This window comes from Condylura cristata, unplaced genomic scaffold (genome assembly GCF_000260355.1).
Source record: "Condylura cristata isolate star-nosed mole 26May11 unplaced genomic scaffold, ConCri1.0 scaffold00010, whole genome shotgun sequence".
Classification (NCBI taxonomy): Eukaryota; Metazoa; Chordata; class Mammalia; order Eulipotyphla; family Talpidae; genus Condylura; species Condylura cristata.
Genome location: NW_004567111.1, coordinates 5,713,967 through 5,741,573, shown reverse-complemented (window position 1 = coordinate 5,741,573; position 27,607 = coordinate 5,713,967). Strand labels below are relative to the sequence as shown.

The following is a 27,607-nucleotide window of genomic DNA, read 5'->3' as shown; positions in this document are numbered from 1 at the left end:
GCGCGGGCTTGCAGCCAGCCTGTCTGCAGCCGGCCGCCCCCACTCGCTGCCCCCGTGGCCTTCGGCGAGCGGCACAGGCATCCTGGCCTCAGTTTCCCCGTCTCTAAAATGTAAGATGGTCTCTTCTCCCCCCCCAACACACAGGGCTGGAGCCAAGTTGTTCCACACTAGGGAGGCACGTGGGCCACCGCCGTGGCACACACAAAGCACCACGGGATGCTTGCCACAAACACACAGAAAGACAGTTTCCCCCAAGCACTGCCACGGAGTCTCCGCGGGAAGCGACGTACCTTAACTTTGGAGTTCTCAATCAAATGCTGAGCCATGGATTTTATCAAGACATCAAAGAAAAACCACGAATACTGAAAGAACAAAAAAAGCATCCCAGTAAGCAAAACAATGAGGTTCAAAGGGGAAGTGTGTATTTTGCTTTTTTTTTTTAAGATGTATTTATTTATGCATACAGAATTGGGGTGCAGGCCATAGTGAGAGGCTTCACCAGAGACAGAGCGGGGAGCAGAACAGGCAGATCGACGAAGTACACTGCTGAGGGGAGCAGCGGGCGGGTCAGGAGAGGTCTGCCACGCCATGGGGTCACCTCCGGGGCAGGCGGGGATCGAACTCATGCGGAAGCGGCTTTAGCTTCTCGGTGCTGTGCTTTAACCCGCTGCGCCCCCGGGAGGGCCCAGGCTGATGTGTACTTTCTGAAGGCTAAGCATGGGGGCGACAGGAAGCAGTCTGACTCCAGAACACAGTTCACCTCTTGGAAAATCGGCGCGAGCCCAGAAGTGGGGAAGAGCTTCTCTTGCTCTCAGAGTCCAACAACTAGCAAACCCCCTTCCCGGGAGTTGGGCACATGGGTTGCCAGAGCAGCGGCACCCCTAGATGCAGCGGCACCCCTAGATGCACCGTCCTCCTGGCCGGGCCCCCAGGCTGACCCGCCGTTAGAGTTCTCCCTCAGCCTCCGCTGCACGCTTCAATATAGGGACTGAAGACACATGAGGCCATGCCAGATGGGAGACACACAGCTCCGAGACAGGGCTGGGGGCAGCGCGGGGCTGAAGAACCCCAACCCCCGGGGATCACCCCTTTTTTCAGAAGAGATGACCAGCTCTAAAAACACAGCAAACAGGTGACCAGATCAGGCTGTGGAGCTGGGGTGTCCCCCCCTCAATGCCACTCCCCCAGCGCCACACTGTTCCCTGCTCCCCAGCACGCACCTTCAGGAGTTTGTTGCTGGTGAGAAAGTCAGCCGAAGGCTTGAGAATCATGGTCATGGACTTGGTCAGTTCTTCGTGCACGGTCTTATACTCGGAGGCCACGTAGGGCTCGGCCTTGTACGCAAACTGGAGAGTGAAGGGAAGCAGACACTGCAGTGGGCCCACAAGCTGGATGACAGCAGAGGCCCAGGGGTGGAAAGCGGGCTCCGAGGTGGAGGGGAGGGTGTGCGAACGGGACATAACGAGGGGCCTGGGGTGTCTGCGGCCCGCGGAAGATGTCCACCACCTGAACGGTCCTCCGGCCGCCAACTCGACTCCACCTCCCAAGGATGCCAGGGAATGTGACCCAGCACACCGGCCACTGATACCCCAAAGACCCGGACTGTGTATTCACAAGTTCTCATTCTCTAGACATCCGTGACCCAGTAGAACTTGTGCGAATGTTTAGAATAATAACCGCTACTACGCGGACTGAGGACGGCACAGAAATGACGGACGTGTTGATGTCAACCCTAGGGTGCCTCTGGCTGTCTGACAGTCCTCCGAAGTAACCTCAGTTTTGCTAGGAATGTTTGATAGGAAAAAAAAAAAAAGAAGGTGATAACTACACCAGAGGGCGAGCCAAGAAAGACCTTAAACCTTTCTCTGAAATGTCACGTCACTTGGGTCACCGTGTTTGCAAAACCCATTGAGGGAGATGGAGCGAAAGGAACAGAATTCAGGGACCACGTGGATGGTCACCTCGCTGCACTTCCCCTTGTTCGGGCACAAGAATGGGCTGAGTGATAGAGAGGAAGAAAGCAGAGGTAGCAGGTTTCACCCCCTGGTCACCCCTCAAGAATTAGGCCATTATTTAAAAGTGAATCCCTGAGGGAAACTGGGAGCCACAGGGAGAAATGACCCGTTTACCTCACGTACCTTGACATATGACCGCAAGTGGCTCTCCAGCCCCTCCTCATGGCACTGGGCAACCACATGGATGATGACCCTGGACACCATGGGGCGGAGAGAGAGATGTATTGGAGGGCGGGAATGGGGGGTTTCGCTCTCATCACAGCAGTGTGACAACAGAGAGGACGCCCCATTCCTTGCCCCAGAGGGCCCAAGGGATCAGATGGGGGTCTCTACATGGCGTCACCACATCTCAGCATCCCGGGTTTGGAGGACTTTGCTCCAGAAGGACTTTGCTCCCGCCCGCCGCCTGTCTTACCGTGTGACGTTGACGGCCACTTCCTCCTGGGTGGCCCTGGTGAGGACGCGGAACAGCTGGTTTAGGATGGTGGGCAAGAAGGCGATCATCACGTGGCCTTCCATGGCGTGCAGGCTCTAGAGATGCGGAAAGGAAAAGGCCACGTCAGCCTTGTAGGAGCAAATCCCAAGCCCGTTCCACTCCGTCTCAACCACGGACGGGAGGGACGGTCCGTTCAGCGTGGGGGCAGCGGAGGCAGGTGGCCCAGCAGACGGAGTCCACACCTGATGTCCAGGAGCTGGGACGTGGCACCACGTGACAGTGAGGAGTCAGGTTTGCTCCCCGGACTACCTGGTGTGATCACAGGGGTTCTGGGGTTTGAGGGGGGGCATGGAGGAGCGTCAAGGAGACACGCCAGAGGCACTGAGGTCAGAGATGCCCCACTTGCGGGTTGTGTGATGGAGAAAGGAGCCAAAGTAAGGAATGAGGGAAGCCCTCTAGGCTGGTGGAAGGACAAAGAACATCCACCCCCAACTTTGCAGGAAGGACCTCAGTCCTGTAAATAACGCCTGGTTTTCACCCAGAGAGAGCGAAGACCGTTGACCTGTAGGCGTAGGTGCCAGAAAATGTATCTTGGTGACAGCAGCTCGAGCAAACCCAGACAAAGGCTCTTAAAGGCACCGGGACCTCTGTGAGGAGCTGAAGCACCCCGGCAAAGCAGCGTCCCCATCCATTTTCCTGCTCACGCCCATTATCCCGTCTCTCCCATTGCTCACAGTTAGCCCCATGCCTGGAATGCTCTTTAGCAACCCTCCTGTTCCAGTGTTGCTCTAGAGTCACTTTCTGAATGAAACTCCGAGTTTCATGCCTCCCCTGCCCTCCCTGTTCAGTGACCCGGGGAGTTTTCTGTGCCCCAACCCCCCGCCCCCCACACAGCCAGGGTTGATTAATCAGTTCTGTGTGTTCTATTCAGGCATTCACCGGGGTCATGTTCTGTCCTACAACGGATCTGAAGTTACTCAGCCACGGGACTGAAGTCTCCGGTTCTCGGGCCAAACCTGTGCTCGGCACCTATGGGTCCATGGAGGTGAGTGTTTTTCTGTGTGGGCAGTGACATGTTAGGCTCAAGGGACGTACAGGTGGGGCCGGGCGTTGGTTGAGCTCTTGCCATACGGAACCTATCGATGCGGTCGCCCGACTGAGAGGCAACCACGCTCGTGAGGTTCCCGTCCGGGGCTCAGAACAGCGCTCGCCGCCAAACTCAAACTCGAGACACGTGTCAGACATGGCGTCACCACATCGCAGGATCCCAGGCTCGGAGGACTTAGGGGTTACTAGAAAGGCATCTGATACCTTAAGGTATTTCACAAGTTCGTTCCCCACGGCTTGGGCTCCCGATTCGGTTTTCTGACAGTACTGGAAGAAATTGTGTAAATGCTGATCCTGGAAGGGAGGAAAGAAAGGCCATGAGCACACCTCTGGAGGTGAACCTACTGGAGGGTGCTTCCCACAGCCCGCACGGGTCATTAGATGATGAAACTCATCCATAAAAGGCAAAACGCCAAAGGAGAAAACAACAATTTGCAAAGAGATTTCAAAGATCCTCCAACAAAGGGGGGAAATTGTCAAGACGCGCGATCTGTGCTATCTGTACCTATCCATGCCCCTCATTAGGGACCTTCTTTCTTCCTTTCTTTTTAAAGAAAGATGTTTCAGCCCTTCCTGGTGGCGCAGTGGGTTAAAGCACAGCACTGAGAAGCTAAAGCCCGTTTCAGCATGAGTTCAATCCCCGCCTGCCCCGGAGGTGACCACATGGCGTGGCAGACCTCTCCTGACCCGCCCGCTGCTCCCCTCAGCAGTGTGCTTCGTTAATCTGCCTGTTCTGCTCCCCACTCTGTCTCTGGTGAAGCCTCTCACCCTCCACATCTCTGGCCTGTACCCCAGTTCTGTACAAATAAATAAATAAATCTTAAAAAAAAAAGGTGTTTCTATACAGAATAAAAATGTTTCCAGATAACATATGTAGGGTTTTGTTTTGCCAAAATTGAAGCAAACTCATTCTTGGCCTCTTACCTGAGTATACACAGTGGAAACCAGGTGAGTTGAGACTTTCAGCAGTGGCTTGCTTCCATCGACCCACTTAATTTCTGGGCCGTAATGCTGAAAAATAGAGAGGGCGGAGCCCCCAACAGGTTAGTCCCCCAACAGGTTAGTCATCTTGGCCTCACGCACCATCTTCAGGAGGGTCTGGATAGGGCACTGAAGGTTCTGGAAGCTCAGGGGCAGGACAGGCGTGCCTGGACTGACCTCTGCCCTCTCTCTGCCCCAAGGACACAACCCCTCATCCTGCAATTTCTAAGTGGACTTTTCTGTGTGGGAGCAGCTGTATGAGTCACTGTCCATTTGAGAGGGAAAAATTCAATTTCACCAATGACTCCACCAAGCCTGAGCTCAGGATACTGAAAGAAATGGTTGAAAGTGCCAGCTAAAGCAGACAGGGCAGTGCGCACCGGCACAGGCCAGGCCATCATCTGCTGAGTGATGTGTCGCACCTTTCTGAACTCTATTTCTCTCAAATTGGGGCTAGGAATTTGAATGGGTCGCTCCTTTATTTGGGCCTGAGCCGTACCACAGGCTCAAATTTAGCATTCTTTAAAAAGGCCCAAATGTGGCCTGGCTTAACTAGAGAGAAATATTAAAAGTCACTCCCAACAAAATGAACAGACCTTATCAAAGCAGTTCATAAAAACAAAGTCTCTACAATTTCAGGTGGCTGCAAAGTGCAAACCCAGCAAACCGACGGGAGCCATCTGGGATGCTCCAGGCCTTGACAAGTCAGAAGGGAATTAGGATGGGGACCCTGGGATGCAAGATTCATCTCTCTGTTGACACTGAGCTAGAAGAGACATCCTAATAGTTTCAAAGATTTCTAAGAGATGCTAAAAATGTATCTTTATCTGCAGCTACTTTGCAGAAGCAAAAGTCTATGCAGCCAGTCTGCCAGTGTCTATTCCCTGCAGAGGGGCTGCCGGGTCAAGGCTTACAGCTGCCCCGGCTAGAAGTCTAGACAACGTTAACTGTCCACAGCACTGTTTGCCGGTGGCCTGAATCGCTTGAAAACGCCCAACTAAAACCAAAATATCGGCAGCAATAAGAAACACTGTGTGCTTTTTCGTGTTACTATTGTGCCAGGTGATCTTCAAGGTATTCTGGAGCATGGGGATAAAGTAAGGAGCGGCCAGGTCCGTACCCTGCCCATCCCCAGCTCTTGGCAGCCGAGGTAGCCAGGTGGGAGGTTAGCAGAGACAGGGGTGTGCTGCTCGTTGGTCACCACCCGGCCATCTTTCAGGAGAGGAAGCCAGGAGTAGCCAACTGGAAAACAAAGGGAAAAAACTCACGTCAGTGCACAAAAACATGGAAGAGAGCCAAACAAAGTGAGCTTCTTCTAGAAGGCCTGACCTGTGAAAACAGTGGCGGCAGGCCAGGCCAGGCCACTGAGGCCAAACACCCCTGCGCCCAGGACTGGGCTCCCTGCAGGTAGAATTCTAGCCTTGCGTCAAAGTGTGCACTGGCGGCCCGGTGTGCTACCTTCAAACGCCTTACGGGAAACTCCGCAGAGGCTGCAAACGCAGACCTCAGTAAAGCGGAAGAAGCTGTTGCGTAAGCTGGCACCCTCGAAGGATGGCGAAAGAGCAAACCTTGCGTCTCCACCACATCCTTCTTCTTGGTGCTTCCTTTGCTGGAGTTATCGCAGCTGACGTGGAAGAAGGTGAAGAGCAGGTGATGGCGCTCGTGCAGCTGAGTGGGCAGCTCGATTTTAACCTGCAAGGAAGGCAAGAGGACCGTCCTTCCAATGTTCCGAGGGGACTCAGAGAAAGCTGCCACCCACGCGTCACCCAAGGAGCAAGCGTGGTTCTGATGTCCACACTCATAGGAAGTTGTGCAAAGACACTCAAGACTGTAAATGGTGCAAAGGATTTAAATAGATTCTTGATGCGTTGCTGTGGTAGGAATGTTTGTGTCTTCCCAAAATTCATATGTTGTAGTCCTAACCCCTGAAGATAATGGGATTAGGAGTTTAAAAACAGCCCCAAGTGCGTGGGGTTTTGTGATAGCAGCACAGAATGAAACAACAGAAGCTCACGTGTTAATCGGTGGCTCATCAGAAACACCAGGAAGGCTGGCGTTTCAACTCTAGAGGGCCCTGCCCTGCCAGCCCAGGAGTGGCGAGGGAGCAGGGAGGACATTGTAGGGAAGGGCTGCATCGTGCTGCTCTAGCAGCAGACGCAGCGAGCAGACAGGAAGGCTCTCGGTGGCGCGGGTGTGCTGACAGCCCACTGAGTTACAGATGGAGCCACGCGTAAGTAAGACTTGGAAAGGAATACAGCGCCATCTTAATTGTGGCATGATGGAGGGCTTTGGGCTTTTTCTTTCTGACCTCGTCTGCATTTTTAAACAGCTTACTCTCCTAATGAGGAAAATATTATGTAAAACAAATACTCTGACATCGACATTTCACTCCATCACTGGGATTTTAGTAGAATGTGTATCGTCTCTTGAATTTTGCTTTGCTGAACACAAAATTTGGAGTTTTCCTTATGAAGGGGTAAACTGGGTAGCCCCTGAAAACCTCACTTACCTCATCATAAAATTCTGGGTTTTGGTGGTGGTGTAAAACGGCAGCAAAGGCGCTTCTTGTGAAGACCGGCCCTCCAGGTCGGCCGTAAATGCACTGGATGGAGTAAGAGATCGCAAGGAAAGTCATGAGTATGTCGCGGGGCAAGAATGCAAGCTCAGACGTGTTATTAAGAAAGAGGCAGCTTGGCCTTAACCACCTCTGACAGGTTCTTCTAGGAGACGCCAGCCCCGCAGGCCCCCTGACCCGGGGCCCCAACGGCCTCCAGCTTCTCCTCTAGGCCTGGCTGATCCCAGCCTACGTGCTGCTGCTATGGATGCCCACCTTCCCAGGTCTGCGGGCTGTGCCCGGTCACATCCCCCTCACGCTGCTGTCTATGCAGTTCCCCTGTGGCTGACCTGCTTTCTCTATGAACCCAGCACACCCGCAGACCTCCTTCGAGAAAGCCCTCTGCTCCTTCACAGCACCATTTCCAACAGACTCATGGAGAGCGTCTCCGTGGCCAACGACAGAAGAGTGGACTGAGAAGGTGTGGCCTGCCCACACAGCAGGACAACTCAGCCTTCCAGAGGAGAAAGTCTTGCCATGTGGGACAACATGGATGGAAGGGGAGGGTGATGCTACGTGAAGTGAGCTCACTAATTCGGGGGAGACAGACAAACACGGTTGGCTTCAGAGAAACAAAGCATAGGACCAGCCAGACTAAACCGAAACAAATACCAGAAACCTGATGTAGAACTGAGGCTAGGGGCGAGGGAGGGGGGTACGGGGCAAAGGGGGAGCTCTATGGCCTGGCAGAGGACTCTGGGGTGATCCCTACCCCTAAATTATATATGATGTTGTAAACCAATGTTACTTCAGTAAAGATAGAATTTTTAAAAAAAAAAGAAGAAAGAGATGCTTGACCCTGCCTCTATGCTCCCTCAGCATCTTGCTATACTAAATATTTCTTTTGTCCCAAAACTCCTTTTGTGTGCTGGGAGCTCTTTCTCCATGACTGTCTTCCCACTTAGCTGGCTCGGTGGAGGGTGAAAGCTGCATATATTTTCCTTTGCATCCCTGTCTCCTTCCATTCATAGAGTTACCACAAAGCACCTGGGTTTGGCCAGGGTAGCGCCTGGTGCCACCATTGTACACCCTTCTGCATTTTACTTAAATCTGTATATTAATCTCCTCATCTAAAAAAAAAAAAATAAGAAGGTAATAGCAGCAACCTAACTCAAAAGGGTATTAAAGATGTTTAGCACCCACAAGGTGCTAAAACACGGATCTGGACAATAATAACCACTGAAAACATCACACGTGATCTCGTGATTATTACCGTGCTATAATTAATATTTAAGAAATGCCAACCTATTGTTATTTCTATGACCAGTATTCCTAATCCCTAAATTCCTAGCATCCACCCAAGGCCCGACTTATTGAAGGTGCATCTATTTATTGCATTGACTGTGCATAAGAAAATGTTGTGTAATTGACTGATAAAAGAGAAACAGTCAAGTAGGAGCATGAACTCCATCAATTCCATGTTCTGTAAGGTTCACCACATCTGGTTCTGTAGTCCAATGCCCTATGTTTTTGTGTCAGTGTCATTTAGAATGTGTTAAATGTGTCTCGTTGGGCACTGTATGGAACATCACTTTGTAATGGAAGACATCAGAGCGTGTAGGCATGCAACCACATGAAAGACAAACCTTCAGAGGCTGGGCATCTTCCTCATCAGAATCTTTGAATTCAATGCAAACAGCAATATTTCTGGCCTGCAGGAATAGTCAAAGAAAAAATGAAACTTAATTAAAAACCAGAATATATACGTACTTATCGAAGGACGTGAGATGTCCGCTCTGACCAGCGTCTGATATAGAAATGATCGATGCGCTCACCTTGGCAAAAGACTTCTGACTGTCGTATTTCAAGTACTTTGGATAGACGTAAAGGTGGTTGTTGTAGATGGTATAAGGCTGGGTGTGTTTTGGGATGCAGGGTACAAACTCCTCGACTTCAAATGTGATTGGAGTTTTACTACAGGTTTCAAATTGCTTCATGGGGATGTATGATGAATTGACATAATCTAAAAAATCAAAATTGAATGAAGTGAAGGGAAAAGCAAACAAGAAGTTGTCTGTTTATTGCAGAGAACGTCACTTACTGGGGAAATCTGAGGAAACATTGTCGATGGTGATGTCTAGATTGCCCAGAATCACTGGGAGTTTAGCCATCTTCTCCGGTCTACAAAGATGAGGAAAAAGAACATTGTGAGTCAGGTTGCTGTGAATGCCAAAGTTCTAGAGAAACACTTCCCAGAGAAATATAATGCAAGTTACACAAGTGATTTTACACTGGCCAGCAGCCACATTAAAGGTGAAAAGAGGGCCCTCCCTGGTGGCGCAGCGGGTTAAAGCGCAGCACTGAGAAGCTAAAGCCACTTCCGCATGAGTTCGATTCCCGCCTGCCCTGGAGGAGACCACATGGCGTGGCAGACCTCTCCTGACCCGCCCGCTGCTCCCCTCAGCAGTGTACTTCCTCGATCTGCCTGTTCTGCTCCCCACTCTGTCTCTGGTGAAGCCTCTCACCGCCCCTGAGCCTCTGGCCTGTACCCCAGTTCTGTATGCATAAAGAAATAAATCTTAAAAAAAAAAAAAAAAAAAAAAAAAAAAAAAAAAAAAAAAAAAAAGGTGAAAAGAAAAAGTAAAAAGAATCGAAAGGACACATATTTTTGTCCCAATACAGTCAAGATATCATCAGCTCAATACTGAGCTCGTATAAAAAGTTCATTCTAATTCTTAGAAACCAGCTGTGGATTCCACCTGATTGGTTCAGGGGGTGACGGGACTGGATGTTTGCAGATGTTGTGTGGTGACCTTTGGTATGTCACCACTCCTCACCACACATAGCGAGAACTTTGCTTCTGACTCGACGAGCTTCTGCCGTGTGCCTGTCAGTAAGTCTCCACATTGGAGTACAACACACCAGGTGAGGGCTCATCCCCGTGAGGGCCCCTTTCCATTTGACTCTCTGCAAAGAGCCGATTTGCAGATAAGGTCCCACCGATAGGTACCAGGGGTCCGGACTTCAGCACAGCTTCTTGGGGGAATTCAGCTCAATGCATGACAAAGAGGCAAAGCGAGGTGAAACAACACGTCTCCACCTCACAGCTGGGAGTGGGCGGAAGTGGGTCTGGCTGCGAAGCTTCTTTTCCCGTGGTGCTATTTCAGAGCTCCCTACTGAGCCCTCCCTCACTGCTCAAGTTATAAAATGGATTTTCTTTGCTAGAGATGTTTAAGACCTTTTCTGGGAAGAAAAAGAGCTGAGGGCTTGAGGGGGTAATGAAATGAAGAAACTAGCCAGGGATCCACCACTGCGGATTCTGTTCCCTGGTTCCTTTCAGTCCTCATTTGTTATTTCTATACCCAAGAAACGATATCAGTTTGCCTAGAACTCAGAAAAGACTGAATGAGCTTCCTTTATCTTCATGTTTACCGTAATCGGATTTCTCTTTGAATTTTCAGAATTCTAAGGAGTCGAAATGAACAACTTTTAAAAGTTTCAGTTACTTTTTCTAGTGGATAATATATTGTCATATATACTGGATTATCGAAGTAATTATTGTCCTTTTATGGGGATTCCTGGAAACTTTTAGTCTTACTTACATAATAAAAAGTAGGTTTTTTTTTTCTTTAAAAAAGAGAACCTAGTCACCTTTAGCTAAGTAAGTCACAGTTTTCCCACCGTCGAGTAACCCGCAACTGTCAGTCATCATGACATAACCCATCTGTATTCATTTAGAAAGAGGAACAGTAACAGTACTGTTGAGGAAGAGAATGTACCTGGATAAACTCTCTTATGAAAAGAAAATATTTTATGTATTTCTGGAATATAAATGAAGAAAAGGACAGACAGGGAGCCAGCCAGATGCAAAGGTAGACCACCATAAAAATCACCCTGTGGAATATACAACAAAATGTCACTCAAGGTCTCCCCAAGGGGTAGAGTTCTATGTAACTTTGAATTTGCTCCTCTATAGCTTTTTGTGATTTTACACGAACATTAAAAAAATACTTACTTTTTGCATTTGATAAAACAAATAAATGATGAAACTATTTTTTTTTACACAACTGCATTGTGTAAAAAAAAAAAAATCCCTAAAAATGCGTTGGAGTCTCTTGAAAAGATTATATAGAACTAAAAGAAATTTGAGGCACTTTTGTGCCTCCTTGAGTGCATGTCTCTGTCCCACACTCATCCAACATGCCCTCCGAAGCTGAGTTAAGCCACCAAACGTGCTCCCGCTCCCACCTCCTCCCCTAGGATGCCTACGAGTCAGGTGTGGGGTACTAAGGCCCTGAGACTCACTTCCGGAAGTCTGCCAGCAGCTTCAGCATGTCCTCGTTGGAGAGTTTATTGCTGTCTTGCTTGTAGAGAGCAGAAAATCTGGCATTTTTGTCCAGGTTTCCAGATGCATCCTTAAACAACGTCCTGAAATAACAAAACCACCTTTCTGAACCGAGTTTCCAAACCACCAAAATTAATCTGTAACTTAACTCTGGTTTCTACGTAAAGACGAATTATTATTCCACCGGCAGTAGACAAGGAAAATCTCATTATCTAAAAACAGGGGAGATGTTTATGTGGATGAACACAACTAACTCAATTTACTTAGAGAACATGTCCAGCAAATGGCTCGTACCGAGGAGAGCGGAGCCACAGTCAGTGTGTAAGACATGGCGGTCACGATGGTGGCTGGCAGGCCTCCCGCTGCCCCTGTGCCCAGCTGGACGCAGGCGAGTCCAAGACCCTGGAGCCCAAGGCCAGCACAAACACTCCCGTCCAGCCAGACACCTCCAACATGGCTGCCCTCCAGCAGCACCCCTCTGCAGGGACGCTGGAAAACGACTCTTCAGATACAGGGGTATTTATTTCCCATTTCAATATTTTGTCTATGGGCAATACATATACTCTTTGAGTTCCAGGAAACTTTTAGTCTTGCTTAGTAAAAGTGGTGTGTTCTTTTTTTTAGAAGAATTGGGGTGTAGGCCAGAAAGGCAAGGGTTAAAGGGATTCACCAGAGACAGTGGGAGCAAAACAGGCAGATCCACTGAAACACACTGCTGAGGGGAGCGATGGGGAGATGGGAGAGGTCTGCTGCGCCCTGTGGCTCCCTGGTGCAGATTGAACCCAGGCCACAGTAGTGAGAGTATTGAGACTTACTCCTAGGCCACCAAGGAGGCCCTAAAAAGTAGGTTAAAAAAAAAAAAAAAAAGCAACCCAGTCACAGGGCCTCCCTGGTGGTGCAAGGGATTAAAGCGCAGCTGTTTGAAGCTGTCCGCAGCCACTGCAGCAAGAGTTCAATCCCGAGGGATCTGACTTACATGGCGCGGCAGACCTCTCCTGTCACCCAGCTGCTCCCCTCAGCAATGCACTTCATCAATCTACCTGTTGTGCTCCCCACTCTATCTCTGGTGAATCCTCTCACACCCTCCCCCCAACACACATTTCTGGCCTATATCCCAGTTTTTATATGCATAAGTAAATAAATCTTAAAAACAAAACTCCAGTCACCTTTACTTAAATAAATTACAGTTTCCCACAGTGACTTCAATGCAACGCTCAGTCATCAGAATACAGGTCTACCTGGAACTCAGAAGCGTAGGTCAGCTGATCGCTGTCTGTCTGTCTGTGTCGTCTATATACACACAAGCTATAGAAGACATTGGCCTACCTTGCCGCCCAAGCAAAAGGCATCCTGTACTGTCCGAGTCTTTGGCATGCCTGCTTCGCGTTCTTCAACACCTTCTGAGCAACCTTGGAGATACCAAAATACAGCCATGAGACACTGCAACCCACTGATCACTATAGCTGAGAAGCCACCACAGCAAGCTCTCGCCACCGTGCCAGATTGGGGGGAAGCACACGAGTGTCATGAGGTTGGCTAGACTTCCACTCAGTGGGGAACATCCGTCTAGCTGTGATTTTTCAAGACAGAATGAGACCTGTCTCCAGAATGTATGTCTCCGCCGTGGCCTTCAGACAAGCTTGCCGTTCCATAGGCTCTTAGAGTCCTTTATGTCTAAGGGTGACGGATGAGTCCACTGAGTAAGTAAAGATCACTGGTGCTTGGGATTCATGCCCCAGTGCATTCTGCTACTGGAACTTAAAAGAGAACCTAGTGGAAACAGTAAGCTCTCACAGCGCCCATATGCACTCGAGGGGCACTCATCATGTGGAGACTGTACGTGGAGCTTCAGCTGGGTTTTCACTCACTGTTCTTGTCTTCTAAGTCCACATGACTGCTGTTTTTACTCTCCAGTGGTCAACTTTGACTTGCCAGTTGGCTAACCCTACAGCACAGAAGACTTACTTTTGGTTTAATATGTATACATGGCAGGCCCACTAATCAACTGCACCCCTACCGTTGAAGCTGAGACATCCACTTCCCCCAGATTTGCTTACACCAGGATACTATATCGTCAGCGCTGTGAGTGCTGGCTGGTCAGAGCCAGAGTGGGGCTCTGTGGCCCTCGGCAAAGGGAGCTTTACAAGTGAGTTCAGCACTAGGTTTGAGCAGGGCTTGTCTAGAGACTCTGAATCGGCACACTAGAGTTTCTGTGCCCACATCCAGCTGAAAGTGGCCGTTGGCACTGTGGCCACGGGGGGGAGCTTGGCTCTTCATTATCCTCCAGTTCCCAAACCTGATGCCTCTGCATCAGCACACATGCGAGCCATTGCTTCGGGGGTGAAGTGGGGAGTGTGCTTGATCGCAGGAGATGTCGGGTTCAGGGTTCAGTGGGGGCACAGTCCAAGGCTACCGTCCTGGACTGTCCATTCCCCCTAAGCATTTCTCTTGAAAACTATTACTGTTAAGTTCTAGCAATGAGGACAACGCTGTGGAATAAGACACAGCATCTGCATGAGGTCTGATGCTAAAACACAAGCTTCAAACAAGCTTCGCCTTCCCCACAGCGCATGGAGACTGAGCCCTCCGACTCGGGGTGGGGGGGCGGGGGGAGGTTGGGGGAGCGGGTAATGGGACAAAATGAGGGAAGTCATAACAAAAAACTCGCTTTGCCCTTTGGGGTTTTTCCTGTTTAACACATTTATTCATGATGGGCACCTATAGAGATTTCGCAATAACTTCCTCCCAGACAAAAATTTCCTCCAAAGGAGGTTCTTGACCTTGAGTAGACATTTCTGAAATACAAGAGGAAAATTCCTTTGTAAAATCTCTGCCCAAAGTATTGTTAGGCTGGGAGGTGGCTGCGTCTTAATCCCTCCTAATCCCAGCATGAATGCCAGGCAGGATGGTGAGAGCATGGCACGGGCCACGGGGAGGGCTGAGCTCTGCACCCTGTCAGCAGGGAAAAGCAGCGGTGGGCAGCGGTCAGGGAGCAGAAGGGTGCATGTCCAGCCCTCAGGGACACTGAGCTTTGCACCACCACGAGCTGCCGACCTGCAACCGTGTGTGGTCACAGAGGCGGTGCCTGTGGCTCTTGGAAAAGCATCACACACAGAACCAGGGAGATCATTGCTTGGGCCTTCATTGATTACTAATCAAAACATAAAAGAGCTTTTGAAGCTTCTCATCCAAGGTTTCATAGACTTGACAATCAAAAATAACACAGCTTCTCTCTGGAGACCGGTTAGCTTTCATCAGCCAGGCAGGAGTCCTGTTTGAAGCCACGCTGTTTGAAGTCTGCTAACTGCTGATCAATGACCACCAGGGCCTGCACGCATCAGTGGTCCACGCTGCCCTACCCCCAGCACTGTCTGCAGGACCCTGGAGCTTCCCCAGAGAAGCTAAGGGTGGGTTGTAACATTTTCCTCATCTACAAGCAGGATACTTGGGAACCAGGGGGTGAGGCGCTTTCTCCAAAGCACCGGGGTCTGACTCTTAAAACCATCCTGGCACACTTGTAAAGTACAGGTGGCCAGAGAGGCTCTGAACCAACTCTGAAAACCCAGGTAGAGTCTCTGGAGTGGATCGGCCCTCGTCCCTGTACTGGGGACATCTCTTAGATGACCACTTACTGGGAAAAATATTTTCATAACTAAAAATACTACACAACAGCAGGCACAGCACTCGTAGCTTACTTGGACTGGTCACGGAATGCACTCGGAAGCCAAGTGTCCACTCTAACCGAGTAGAGAAGCCTTTGTTAGCCAGTTTCTGACGGGTGCCTGCGAGGAGATGCCATCAAACCCTCGATACTTCTACAGCACGTCCACCCTAGGCACTCCCCAAGGATGGACACCCTTGCAAGTACCCAAACATGCATCTTGCTGTTTCCTGTCCCTTGTCTACCTGAAGTCACCGCTGTCACCAGAGCCTGCCCTGTCCTCCAAGCCTCAGAACGACAGCCCCAAAGCCGTATCAGCAAGGGGAAGGGTCTCTAGTTGAATGGAGGCGCTTTGGGACAACAGGACATCTACAAGGAGCTGGCAATTCTTCTCCAGTGATCTCGGGATGACGCACTCCAACGAGGCGCCTCACTTATGCGGAGCACCACTCTTGACCGTAAGTCAGACACAGAAAGTTAAATGTATTGAGAAACAACATAGATCTGTCTTCGCCTTTTAGGGGGTACAGATGGGTTAGCGGTGCTGGAGAATTCCTACTCTGACAGGCAGCCTCTGTCTTCCTGACCAGTCACGGAGCTGGCAGTCACCATACCTTGGAAGAGTCTGAGCTTCTCATGTATGGCTCAGCGCCATGGGTGATGCTGCCCTGGAGAACTTTTTCAATTCTAGCCACGAGAAAGATGTCGGGATGAGGACAGGTGACTGAGAAGATTCCCTAGAAGAAAACAATGTTCTTCTGTGAGTAGAACTGACAGTCATGTTAAACAAACCCATGAACATGAAAGATTTTAAGGCAGTGAGGATGGTGAAACAGGTAGCTATTAAGAAGCACCCAGGGTAGACCAGCTGACCCACCTTGCTCCACCATGGCTATGTGGTGGGGGAGGCCATTAGGAAAGTTTAGAAGGCAGAAATCACTTCTCTTTGCACCTGCGTTTACTGTGTATTTATAGATGCTGTCAATACTGTGGTCTCCTTCACACCCCCCAGACCCCCCAAAGCCCCATAACTGCAGAGGCAGAGTGTGTGGTTAGGAAGCACGTGCTGGTGAGTCTCAGCAGCTGCTCCGGGGCCCACCTGCTTTGGGTACTGCATGGCAGCCTCGTGAAGGGTGTCCTGCAGGGCGGGCGAGCTCTGGCCACCGCCGTTCATCAGCACCGGGGACGGGGGCACCAGCATGTGGCGCACCGAGAAGTGGTTGAGGTCCACGTGGAAATCGGCAGAAATCTTTCGGTTGTATTTTATGTCAAACAGGGAGAGGGTAACAAAGAAAGGCTCGACCTGAACCAAACAAAGCAAAGCAGATCGTCATGGCTCAAGCTTTGGGAAAACAGAGAGCTGCTCTCAGGAAGACGACGAGTCGTGTTTATGGGCGTCGCTACGCAGGGCTGGCCCCTCCTCCCCACAGCCCAGCCAGGGCTACACACTGCCAACCTGCAGGCTAACCCGCCCTCCACATCCGGGTCCAAACTGTGACCTCTGCTTCCAAGGACCAGCTTTCATGTCCAGACTTCACGTAACTGGCACATTTGAAACCTCTGAATTTTTTAAAGAAAAATTACATTGGTAGTAGGTCCTTCTTCATTTTCAGCAACACAGCACTGCAGATTGAAAGACAAGTCATTGCACTTGACGAGAATTCTTTTTCCAAACTTCTCTTCGAATGGCTTCACTTCTGGCTCAGCTGATGAGAAGTCAAGCTTCTAGAAAAGAAAATGTAAATATATCACAAGATTATATTCCCATTTAAAAAACCCCCATAATGTATACTAACGAAACTGCCTAAAATATGGGAAAGCGATAAGGAACTCCTAAGGGTTGTTATTTTGTAACTTTATGTAGTTTATAATGGTCAGATAAATGATGATATATCTACCCAAAGGATTAGTACACAGAGCTTAAAAATTATAGTGAGGAACATCCCAAGCATGCATCAATGGATGAACAGATATACAAAATATGGTACAGCCACACAATGGAATATTACACAGTCATAAAAAGGAATGAAATTCTCACACAAGCTACAACCTGGATGCACCTTGAAAACATGCCAAGTGGAAGAAGCAAGACACATAAGTAAATATACTCAAGTAGCAAATACAAGGTTCTCAGCACACGTGAATTCACAGAGAGTAGAATAAGGATTAGTAGAAGTTGGGGGAAGAAACGAGGAGTTAGTGTTTAATGGATACAGTTTGCGAAGGTGAAGTTCTGGAACTGGGTAGTGATGATACTTGTACAAAAAGGTGAATTACCACTGAGGTGTACTCGTAAAGTGGTAATTTTGTCGTGTGTACTGTAGCACAACAATTTAAAAACAGCCAAACAGTGAGGCCTGTGAAAAAGTATGGAAAATACTTACTAATAAAGCTAAAGAGACATTTTAATTAAAAAGAAAAAAAGACCATAAATGAAGTAGGAAGAGTAAGATAGGAGAAAGACAGCCAACGGTGCCCGCTCCCAGCACTGTCTATGGCTTCGAGCTCCTCATCTGTGCATTTGCGATTCTGGGGGACACTCCTATGGGCAGGTGGGCTGGCTGGGAAACATCACTGGCTACTGGGCACCTGCTGCAATGCTTATCTTCTTTTTGTACAAGTATCATCACTACCCAGTTCCAGAACTTCACCTTCGCAAACTGTATCCATTAAATACTAATTCCTTGTTCCTTCCCCCAACTCCTAGTAATCCTTGTTCTACTCTGTGAATTCACGTGTGCTGAGAACCTTGTATTTGCTACTTGAGTATATTTACTTATGTGTCTTGCTTCTTCCACTTGGCATTTTTCAGGGTTCATCCAGGTTGTAGTTGTGTGAGAATTTCATTCCTTTTTATGACTGCGTAATATTCCATCGTGTGGCTGTACTATATTTTGTTTCCGTTCATCCATTGATGCATGTTTGGGTTGTTCCTCACTATAATTTTTAAGCTCTGTGTACTAATCCTTATGGAGTAATTTCTGATATCTGAATCAGAAATGAAAACTATACATGGACTTGAGAGAGACTTTGGATAACTTTCTGTCCATTTCCAACAGTCTACTGAATAGCAGGTATTCATAGTGGTTGTGCTCCTGGCAATGAAATTACATGTGGGTTTCATTTTTCCTCCTTTCCCTGAATTTTCATTCTTGTTAGATTGCTATCAATAAAGCAAACAAACAAGCCAATAGGTCTCACCTGGGTATCTGGGTCCAAGTAAAAAAGCTTCACTCTGCTTTCACTCTTCAGCTTGATCTCTGCTTCTCTGGTGGTCTGATAACAAGATAAATAAAAATTATGTAAAATGTTTTTCTTAAGGATTTAAATGAGAGTTGTCTGAAAGCTGCTGTGTCCTCAATCCAGAAAGCCCGCCACTCCTGGTGAGTCAGGCGCCTGCAGGTGGACCAAGACTGACGGCCAGGCAGGTAGCATCCAGGGTGGGTCCTGAGAATGAAATGAAGTCCCACCTCCCTGCGAACACCATCTGACTAACATCCGCGAGGCGTCTTCACCTAGGAAATGCTATGATGTGAAAGGGCCAACTTGAGAAGCAGGAGTAATACAAAAGCTCACCACCTACCATATAGGCACAGACAGTTCCACTGTCAGATTAAAAAGCAAACTCAGGGCCCTCCCTGGTGGTGCAGCGGGTTAAAGCACAGCACTGAGAAGCGAAAGCCACTTCAGCATGAGTTTGATCCCTGCCCTGGTGGTGACCCACAGGGTGCGGCAGACCTCTCCTGACCGCCCGCTGCTCCCCTTAGCAGTGGACTTCGTCGATCTGCCTGTTCTGCTCCCCACTCTGTCTCTGGGGAATCCTCCCACTGTCCCTGCAGCTCTGGCCTGTACCCCAGATCTGTATGCATAAAAATACATCTTTTTTCTTAAAAAAAGCAAACTCGGCTACTCAGAGTCTCCCCTGCCCCTCCCTCGGCATGGGGTGTTAGAAAGACACCAGGTAAATGTGAAGGCGTTGCCCAGAGGCACCCAGGCAGTCCAGAGACGGCACTCAGAAAGGGTGGGCTTGCCCAAGAGCTAGGGAATGGTAGACCGCCAAATGCACCAAGCAAAAGCAAGTGTATATGGTATTTATGGACAGCAGCCACTCCCCGGGCCAGACACTCCTGGGCTACCTTGGGAGGCCAGTGTACGTTACCCTCGTTTGCAAGGCAGGGCACCAGCGCGTGAGGGTTAACTGGCCGCCCAAATTCTGGCAACATTGCAAAGCAGCCTGGCTTCTAACGGAGGCCATCTGGCTTGAGCGCCCAGCCCGAAACTAGCAGACGAGACCAAGGACGATGAACAGGCAAGGCGAGAAGGCGAAATCCAAACAGCAAATCGATATATGGAAAGTATCACTAGTAAGCAGTAAAACACAAATTAAATCACCAAGATACCATTTTTCATTCCTTTGGGGCAGACACAGAGAAACAGGCAGGTGACTTCTGACAACCTTTTAGGAAAGTAATAAAAATGCAATAATGTCTGATGAAGAAATTTCACATTGGGAGTTTCTCCTACTGAAATAAGAGCACAGGGATTTAAAATTCGTGTGCCATGACATTCACTGTGAGCTGTCAACAGAGGCTACCCTTGGAAATAATCTCCACGCTCACGGTGGTTGAATGAGGTGCATGATGCCCATATCTGGATATCACGAGCTAGGCAAAGCAGCCCAGCAGACCCGCTGTTACCCAGAGGGTCTTCTGTGAAACACTGACGTGACAGCAAAAGTTTGGAGCAAGATAGAGCTCACGAGCTTTTTTAAAAAACCCTCAAAGCCCTGTATACAACCAGGCCTTTCCTTAAGCCATCAGTCTGGTGAAATAGGAAGGACATTCAGGGGTGTGGAAAAAGATTACGAGGATAGAGGGAAAAGATGAACTTTTCTTTCTACGGTTATGGGTAGTTTTTACTTATCACAGCAAGCACATTTATTGTTATTGTAAAACACCAAGATAACTCTTGTAAAATATACTTTCACAAGAATTGTCCATAAAATACAGTCATAAAAAATTTATCCTGGGCCCTCCCTGGTGGCGCAGCCGGTTAAAGCACAGCACTAAGAAGCTAAAGCCACTTCAGCATGAGTTCCATCCCCACCCCGGAGGTGACCCACATGGCGTGGCAGACCTCTCCTGACCCGCCCGCTGCTCCCCTCAGCAGTGGACTTCATCAGTCGGCCTGTTCTGCTTCCCACTGTCTCTAGTGAATCCTCTCACTGCACCTGTACCCCAGTTCTATATGCATAAACAAATAAATATTTTTTTAAAAAAAGAAGAAGAAAAAGAACCCTCTGTGTGTGCCAGTCTGGAAATATAATTAAGATGCATACTGATGCTTAAAAGACCAAGGCTCGGGGTGGGGTGTGTGATTGTGTGGGTGCTACTGTGGCTTATGTGTGCCTGGTTGTCTCTGGAAGACACTCTGGTGATTAGTGAGTGGCTGGGAAAGAAGTGGAGGAAGAATTTGCGCTCTCTTTAACTCTTTTTTATATTTTAACATTTAAAGGCAATTTGAATAGTGCCCCTGCTGTTATAATAATGGTTATTAATGAGCACTCACAGCATGCAATCACTGACTAACTCAGGAGTCCTCACAAACCTAAGACATAACTACTTTCAGCCCCATTTTACAATGAGTAAACTGACACACAGAGAAGTCCCCGGACACACACATACCACCATGAGTCCAAGACCCCAGGGAGAGCCGGACATGGCCCCTGGGGTCCAGACCCTTACAATCCTGAGTGACAGGTGGCCTCCAAACACACAGTGTCCAGTGTCAGCTACCCAGACCACTCCATAAAACTGTCGTCCTGTGGATGGATCCTCCCTGGTGGTGCAATAGGTAAGGACGCAGCACTGAAAGCTGCCCACAGACGCTTCAATGTGAGTTCTATCCCTGGCCCCAGAGGTGACCCATATGGTGTGGCACACACCTCTCCTGACCCCCCCCCACTGCTCCCCTCAGCAGTATACTTCATCTATCTGCCTCAGTTCTGTATGCATAAATAAATAAACCTTTAAAAAATATTTATCCCGAAGTCTGTGCTGTCCAACACTTCTCAAAGAAACAGAAGAGGTCTGAAATAACCTGGGGTCACCCCATTTTGTGAGAGAGGAGGAAAAGGCCCCATGGCAGCTGCCCCCCCCCCAAAGTCTGTAGAGGTTTGGGGTCAAGGAGAGCCATGGACGAATGGAGGGAGAAAATGCGCCTGGCAGAGTCACTGTCTGTAAAACCCATGTCAGCTCACAGGCCAAAGAGAACTGCTGTGCTCTAAAGCACAAGGCACCCCCCCCCCAAGCCCTGAAGTTAACCCTTCAGCAGTAGGTGTGGCTCAAGAAGCAGGCTTCCAGGACTGTGGGCACCTTCTCTGCCTCCAACTCAATTCTGAGCAGATAAACAGCAGAAAGCGAAAGACTACAGCCAGCAGCATCTTACTTTCAGGATGAGTTATCAAAAAAACATTATGTTGAGATTCGGGTTAAACAGAACAGAGAGGACCAGAAAGACCACCCAATCCTTTGAGGCCAGAACACACACACACAAATTAACGTGTACATATTAATTTAAAGAGCTCTTATGATTTATTTCTACTCTTCCAAAGAATCTAACTGCCCAGGACCATCACTTCATCTTTGGTCTCAGAAAATTTCACAGAATAAGAAAGCTTTGCAGAAAAGGAGGCCCAGAAATGGAAAGCCGGCCGGACAATGCCTCTGCCTTTGCCTCCGTGCAGGGGTGTCATTTCCTGCGCTGGGAGGTACGGAAGGAGACCTCACAGGCTGGGGCTAAAAACCCAGAGAGGTTTCCGACACCGCCTGGGTCCTCACAGTGCTTCTAGGTTTGCTGAGCCTCACTCAGCCTCAGGGAGACAGCACAGGCTGAGCAAACAAGCTGCACCTGCAGATGTGCCTAGAAAGACGTTCAATTGCTCAAAAGAAGGTAGAAGGTCATAGGAAATGAGTGATTTTTGGATAAACATAAAACAAAGATCTGAGAGCAAATTAAGTTGACCAGCTATTCTTTGAGTTAAAAAAAAAACAACAAAAAAACCTCAAAAATAGAAAAGCCGCGGAAGAAAACAGGGTGGGAACGCACAAGCCTTCTGCACACTGTCTCTCCACAAGAGGTGGGACTGTAGCCCAGTGTAGCATCCAGGGAAGCAGAGGGAGAAATCATAGCAGTTGAGTTTACAATCTGATCCTCTTGCCCTCGACTCTGTAGAGAAGAAATCAATTAACTTACCAGTTTGTGTATGCAGAACGTGTATGCTCGCATATGTAGTAAAAATGCTTATCAGATTATGGACTCTGATACTAAAACTTTGTTTCACTGACAACCTGTGTGGCACCATATGAGACAATCAGAGGAAAAGAACAGGTTTTAGGGTAGACCCAGCGTGTCCTGCAGGAGACGGCAATAAAGATGTTCAGAGCCAAATGACTAAAGAACATAACGACCAAGAATATACAAAATGTTCTGAAAACCCAAGTCCATTTCACTCAGATCGTATGTTAAGCCCCCTCTGCTACATTCCAGAATGAGGCATCAGCTATTTTTATACTAAAACAACTTCCTCTCCCTTATATCCTGTTTGGTTATGTCTCAGTCACAGTGGAAAACAAAAGCCAGGGTAACAGGATGAATGAGGCCGAAAGAGGAGGTCACCAGACAGCAGCCTGCAGTTAAGTCACATCTCGACCCCCAGCATCAGCCTCTCCCATTGTCCTCATCCTACTTCTGGAATCTTATAACTGTGGCCTGGTCTCCCACTGGACCAGCTCTTGCACCTTCCTTCCCTGTAGTGATCCCCTCACCCCTCTCTGCTCCAACTAAACTCTCCCTGCCAGCACAGCTGTGTGCCTCAAGTCTCTCCCCCTGCACCCCAACACTCCCTATTTCGTTCTCAGATTGCACAATCATGGAATCCTTCCACGCAGGTACCAACGGCCCCGCCCCAGGCACACTGGAGGGGTTTATCAATAGCCAAGCGGACACTCATGCTCCAGGCCCTGGGCTGCAAAGGGGCTGAGAGCCAGGAGCCCGAGGCCCTCTCCTGGACCCCCTGAGCAGGCAGACACAAGGCAGCGGGTGGGGACAGACACCAGCCCCTCGGAGATTGGAGGCATTAAGTCCAGTGAATGACAGCTCACCTTCTACTTCCCTTTGAGAAAGTAGCTATCTTTTTCTACCTTCCTATCAAATGTTTTTAAAACACTTGCTGGGAGGGAAAACCCAACAGTTGAGTCACTTATAATTTGCAGGATTTAACCCACAGTAAGAAGTGTTTTACATCATATCCTATACACACACACCTTCCGTATCATAGACAGATGTGTCTGACATGTCTATCAACATCAAGGACAATGTATTTTAATACTTGCTATTCAATTCTGCTGAACTTTGTTTCTGAAATCTGGGCCATAGAAGGTTGAGCTGAAAAGGCCTGAAAGGTATGTGCTGCACAAGCCTGTTTGTCGGAAGTGTCTGGGGCGGCCGAAATGAACCTATGGTGACAGAGGTCAACATAAAGGGGGATCCCGGGCCACAGGATAGCGAGCGGGATGCTGAAATGCTCTGTGCACGGGTCTGGGGGAGGTTGTCCAGGTGTACAAAGGTGAGGTCCACAGAGCTCCTCGACTAATGCTGGAGCTATGTAAGCTCTTTGTCCATAAAAATAATCAGAACATGACAACAAAAACAAAAGAAAAAGCAGAAAGAAATGAGGGTCGAAACAGTGAAACCGATTTCACCCACTAAGTCAGCTTCAGCTTACTTGGAGGTTAGTCACAATTTGAAAATAAGTCTAAGTGTTAAAAATTTTAAATCCATACAACCATTACATATACGTGTATATAAATGGCTTTTAACTCTCCTTAGTTCTTAGGATCGAATTGTGCTGGCCAGTGCGGCAGTGAGCGTTCAGAAAGAAGGCACAACTCCTATCTGTCTTCACAAGAAAAATTAATATAGATTTTAATTCATCTGCATTAGGCTCAACTAATGAGTCTCATCTATTGTGTTCACCCAGTAAGTAGAAAGTGACTTTTGCAATTCTGGATTGCTTTGCACAGACTTATCTGCTTCAATAGACAAAACAGGTTCCAATATTTTGCTTTAAGACAGTATGAACCCTTCCACCCCTAAACATCCAGAAACAAGACATGAGATGCACAAAGTTCCCAACACAGGAACATAAACACACCATCCAAAACTCTCCCGAGCTAGGAGGAGCTCGCAATGGCAGCACAGAAATAGCTTTAATAGGCAGGTGCTAAAAAGACTGCGGTGACCGTCAAGTGCTAAAGAAAAACAATACTCAGAAGTCCCCGCCAGGAAGGGAGATTTTATATTTTAAACAGTTGTGTTGTCTTAAAGTAAAGGTCAGAGCTGAATGCGAGTCTATTTATAATTGTATATAGATAACCTCGCTTTCTATGACAGTGTTTAAGAGGTGGGTGTGCAGGGTCTCCATTCCACTGCCCTGGCAAGAAAAGAACAGAAAGGCCCTAAGCGAGTAAGACTATAAAGGGCCAGAGAAGACAAAGATACTTTTCTCACTTAAAAAGAATCATGCATAGATTCACACAAGGACACAAGGATACTCATTGTAGCATTGTTTGCAACAGAAAAACATGAGAAGTAATAGAATAGCTATGATAATACTGAACAACACAATGAAGGGGTGACCCAGACCCAGACACCAACTTGGATGGAGCACAAAAATAGGGCTGATTTTAAAAACACAAGCACATCTAGAATAGTACATTACCATTTATTACATGGCAGTTACTTTTAAGCCTACAAACCACAATCGTTCCTATTATGATGATGGACATATTGGTAAAAACACAAAAATCAAATGAAAGTAAGCCCAGAAATCTCTCAGAGGGCATGTCTCCGCCTGCGGCTGAGGCGGAAGAGACAAAGAATAAAGATGAAGTTTCCAAAGAACTTCAGCTCTAACTGCTATTTTATTTATTTTAAAAACATGGATGCTAGGAAGGTCATATACCACAGGGGTTGAATCTGGGCATAGGAACATGGTTGTGACTCCGCTTTGCGAGGTTCAGTAACTTGTTCGTCTCTCAAGTTACATAAAGCCGACAGAACTTTTTCTTTCATTCTGTGCCCCAGAACAACGGACTCAGCCACGTTTCTTCGGTTCAACGGCACCATTGCCGTGGCTCCATCCCTGAACCGTGTCTGTCCGCGAACCAGGACGATGACATGTGAGAAGACAGAGTCCTGTGCTACTCTCAGGCATCTGCCTGAGTCTGTAGGCTCGTTCCTCAGTTCTCATCACACGGTATTAAAAATTATGCTGAGGAAACATTAAATGATTAGAAGAGAGAACACTTGGTAAGTGGTCTCTGCCAAACAGACTGAACCTTGTCTCAGCTCAGTAATGTCACCTCCCTCCAGCTTCCGGTAGAAAATAGAGGTGATGATAGCAGCCCTACTAGTGACTGAGTAACGGGCAAGTAGGTGTCCTTCCAAGAGCTTCCATCCTGGGCAAATTCACAACACGAGAAACATCTCAATCCTATTCTTTGCAGAGCACAATAGTTAAGATGATGTTACGGGCCCTCTCAGGTGATGCAATGGGTTAAAGCACAGCATGATGAAGCTGTCTGCAGCCACTGCAGTATGAGTTCGATCCCTGGCCAGGAGGTGACCCACATGGCACAGCAGACCGCTCTTGTCCAACCCACGGTTCCCCTCAGCAGTGTATTTCAGTTAACCTGCCTATTCTGCTCCTCAATCTGCCTCTGGTGAATCTGTTCATCCTCCACAACTCTGGCATGTACCCAGTATGCATGAATAAATACATCGTCAGAAAAAAGAAAAAAAACAGATGATGTTACCTTGGCAAGTTCGGGGAGGTAGCTATCTAAACCGGAGCCGGAACCTTCCAATTTTTGTTCATCATCTAAAAGGGCAAAACAGATAACCTAAGTCATTTGTGGCTGAATGTATTTTATAGACAACAGGGAAATAAGTCATTTCTCATCTGTGCCTTTGAACACAGTGGTTTTTAACTCTGATGTGCACCCGAAACACCTGAGCGCTTCTTATAGACAATACCCAGTCCCGTGTAAGCGGTAAATAGTTAGCAAGGGAGGGGCCTCCCTGGTGGCGCAGTGGGTTAAAGCACTGCACTGAGAAGCTAAAGCCACCTCCGCATGGGTTCGATTCCCGCCTGCCCCGGAGGTGACCACATGGTGTGGCAGACCTCTCCTGGCCCGCCCGCTGCTCCCCTCAGCAGTGTACTTCGTTGATCTGCCTGTTCTGCTCCCCACTCTGTCTCTGGTGAAGCCTCTCACCGCCCCGAGCCTCTGGCCTGTACCCCAGTTCTGTATGCATAAATAAATAAATCTTTTAAAAAAAATAGTTAGCAAGGGCTCTGTGCCGCCAGAGATGATACTGACCACAACCCCAGCCCACCTGGCCACCCCCATCAGGCCTGCTAAAAGGGAGGTCTGCCCAAGCCACTGAAATCAGAATCTTTATTGAGGCAAAGCAAAGACTATTTTTAAAAAGCCCCCGGGCATTTCTAAGGCACAGCAACCCGTGAAGGGAAACATGAATGACAAATACAGAGCCAGATTTTTTTCTACCTGCTTAAACCTGAGATTCCTGTCCATCCTAGTTTTGTCTTGAAAAATCCAAGGATCTAGTCAATGAACACAACAATAACTATGATGAGTATTTTAAATGCTGATGTAGCATCAGGCCCTTGAGATACATCATATCCTCTTCTCATCAAGCAGACCTGGTGGCTTTCATTCCCATTTTATGGGGAAGTAAACAGAGGCTCAGAACTGTACTTGCTTGCCCATGGCACTTCCAGGACTTGAACCTGGGTCTCCCATTCGATCCCCTGCAGGAGTTCTTGCCATGACGTGATTCCTTTATAAAATGGAAGCCAGGTAGTAACCGCTGATGTGACTGCTGTCTGCACAGCGTGTCCGTCTGTCCTATCTCCCGTGCGGCCTGTGAGCTGTGTCTGCTTGCTGGGCCCTCTGGCTACCATGAGCGCCGGCCCGGGGGTGCCGTGGGGCGCACGAGGACCCACCTTCATGTGAGTCTCCATTCCGCTTCTCTTGCATGGCAGTTTCAAAGTTGAGTTGGAGAATCTTGTTTAGAATCGTGATCCACTCTTCCATTTCCACTTCACTGTCTGCCGCGAAAAGATAACTACTTTTGTCCTGCATCTTGAGCTCAAAAGCAAAACGTCTGACTTTGTTGTTCTGAAATGGAAAAAGGACAGAAAGAGACATTTGAGAAGAACTGCAACCACCTCCGAGTTTTTCCTCACTGGCGTTCGGACCAGGCTATGGCAAAGGCAAGGCCCTCCCCCAAAGTCCAGCTTCCCTGCCTCCCCTCTTGGCCTTCTCCGTCCTCCCCCCAGAGTCCGGCCTCCCTGCCTCCCTCGTGGCCTTCTCCGTCCTCCCCCCAGAGGCCGGCCTCCCTGCCTCCCCTCGTGGCCTTCTCC

General features: G+C 48.5%; 1 protein-coding gene across 3 annotated transcripts in view; it reads right to left on the bottom strand.

Moving 5' to 3' along the window:
- Window positions 1-27,607, bottom strand: part of DOCK9 (dedicator of cytokinesis 9) — a 185,468-nt gene that overhangs the window by 71,009 nt on the left and 86,852 nt on the right. For all 3 annotated transcript variants that reach the window (XM_012723213.1, XM_012723211.1, XM_012723212.1), the window contains exons 8-27: window positions 27,188-27,362; window positions 25,977-26,041; window positions 18,301-18,375; window positions 16,684-16,824; window positions 16,199-16,402; window positions 15,714-15,836; window positions 12,765-12,847; window positions 11,399-11,521; window positions 9,195-9,274; window positions 8,929-9,116; window positions 8,740-8,805; window positions 7,049-7,141; window positions 6,108-6,231; window positions 5,660-5,781; window positions 4,483-4,569; window positions 3,763-3,852; window positions 2,431-2,546; window positions 2,139-2,208; window positions 1,221-1,346; window positions 291-362 (exon numbers count right to left, since the gene is read on the bottom strand). In XM_012723213.1, coding sequence (XP_012578667.1) covers window positions 291-362; window positions 1,221-1,346; window positions 2,139-2,208; window positions 2,431-2,546; window positions 3,763-3,852; window positions 4,483-4,569; window positions 5,660-5,781; window positions 6,108-6,231; window positions 7,049-7,141; window positions 8,740-8,805; window positions 8,929-9,116; window positions 9,195-9,274; window positions 11,399-11,521; window positions 12,765-12,847; window positions 15,714-15,836; window positions 16,199-16,402; window positions 16,684-16,824; window positions 18,301-18,375; window positions 25,977-26,041; window positions 27,188-27,362 — 2,223 coding nt within the window. The remainder of the gene's footprint in view (window positions 1-290; window positions 363-1,220; window positions 1,347-2,138; window positions 2,209-2,430; window positions 2,547-3,762; window positions 3,853-4,482; window positions 4,570-5,659; window positions 5,782-6,107; window positions 6,232-7,048; window positions 7,142-8,739; window positions 8,806-8,928; window positions 9,117-9,194; window positions 9,275-11,398; window positions 11,522-12,764; window positions 12,848-15,713; window positions 15,837-16,198; window positions 16,403-16,683; window positions 16,825-18,300; window positions 18,376-25,976; window positions 26,042-27,187; window positions 27,363-27,607) is intronic.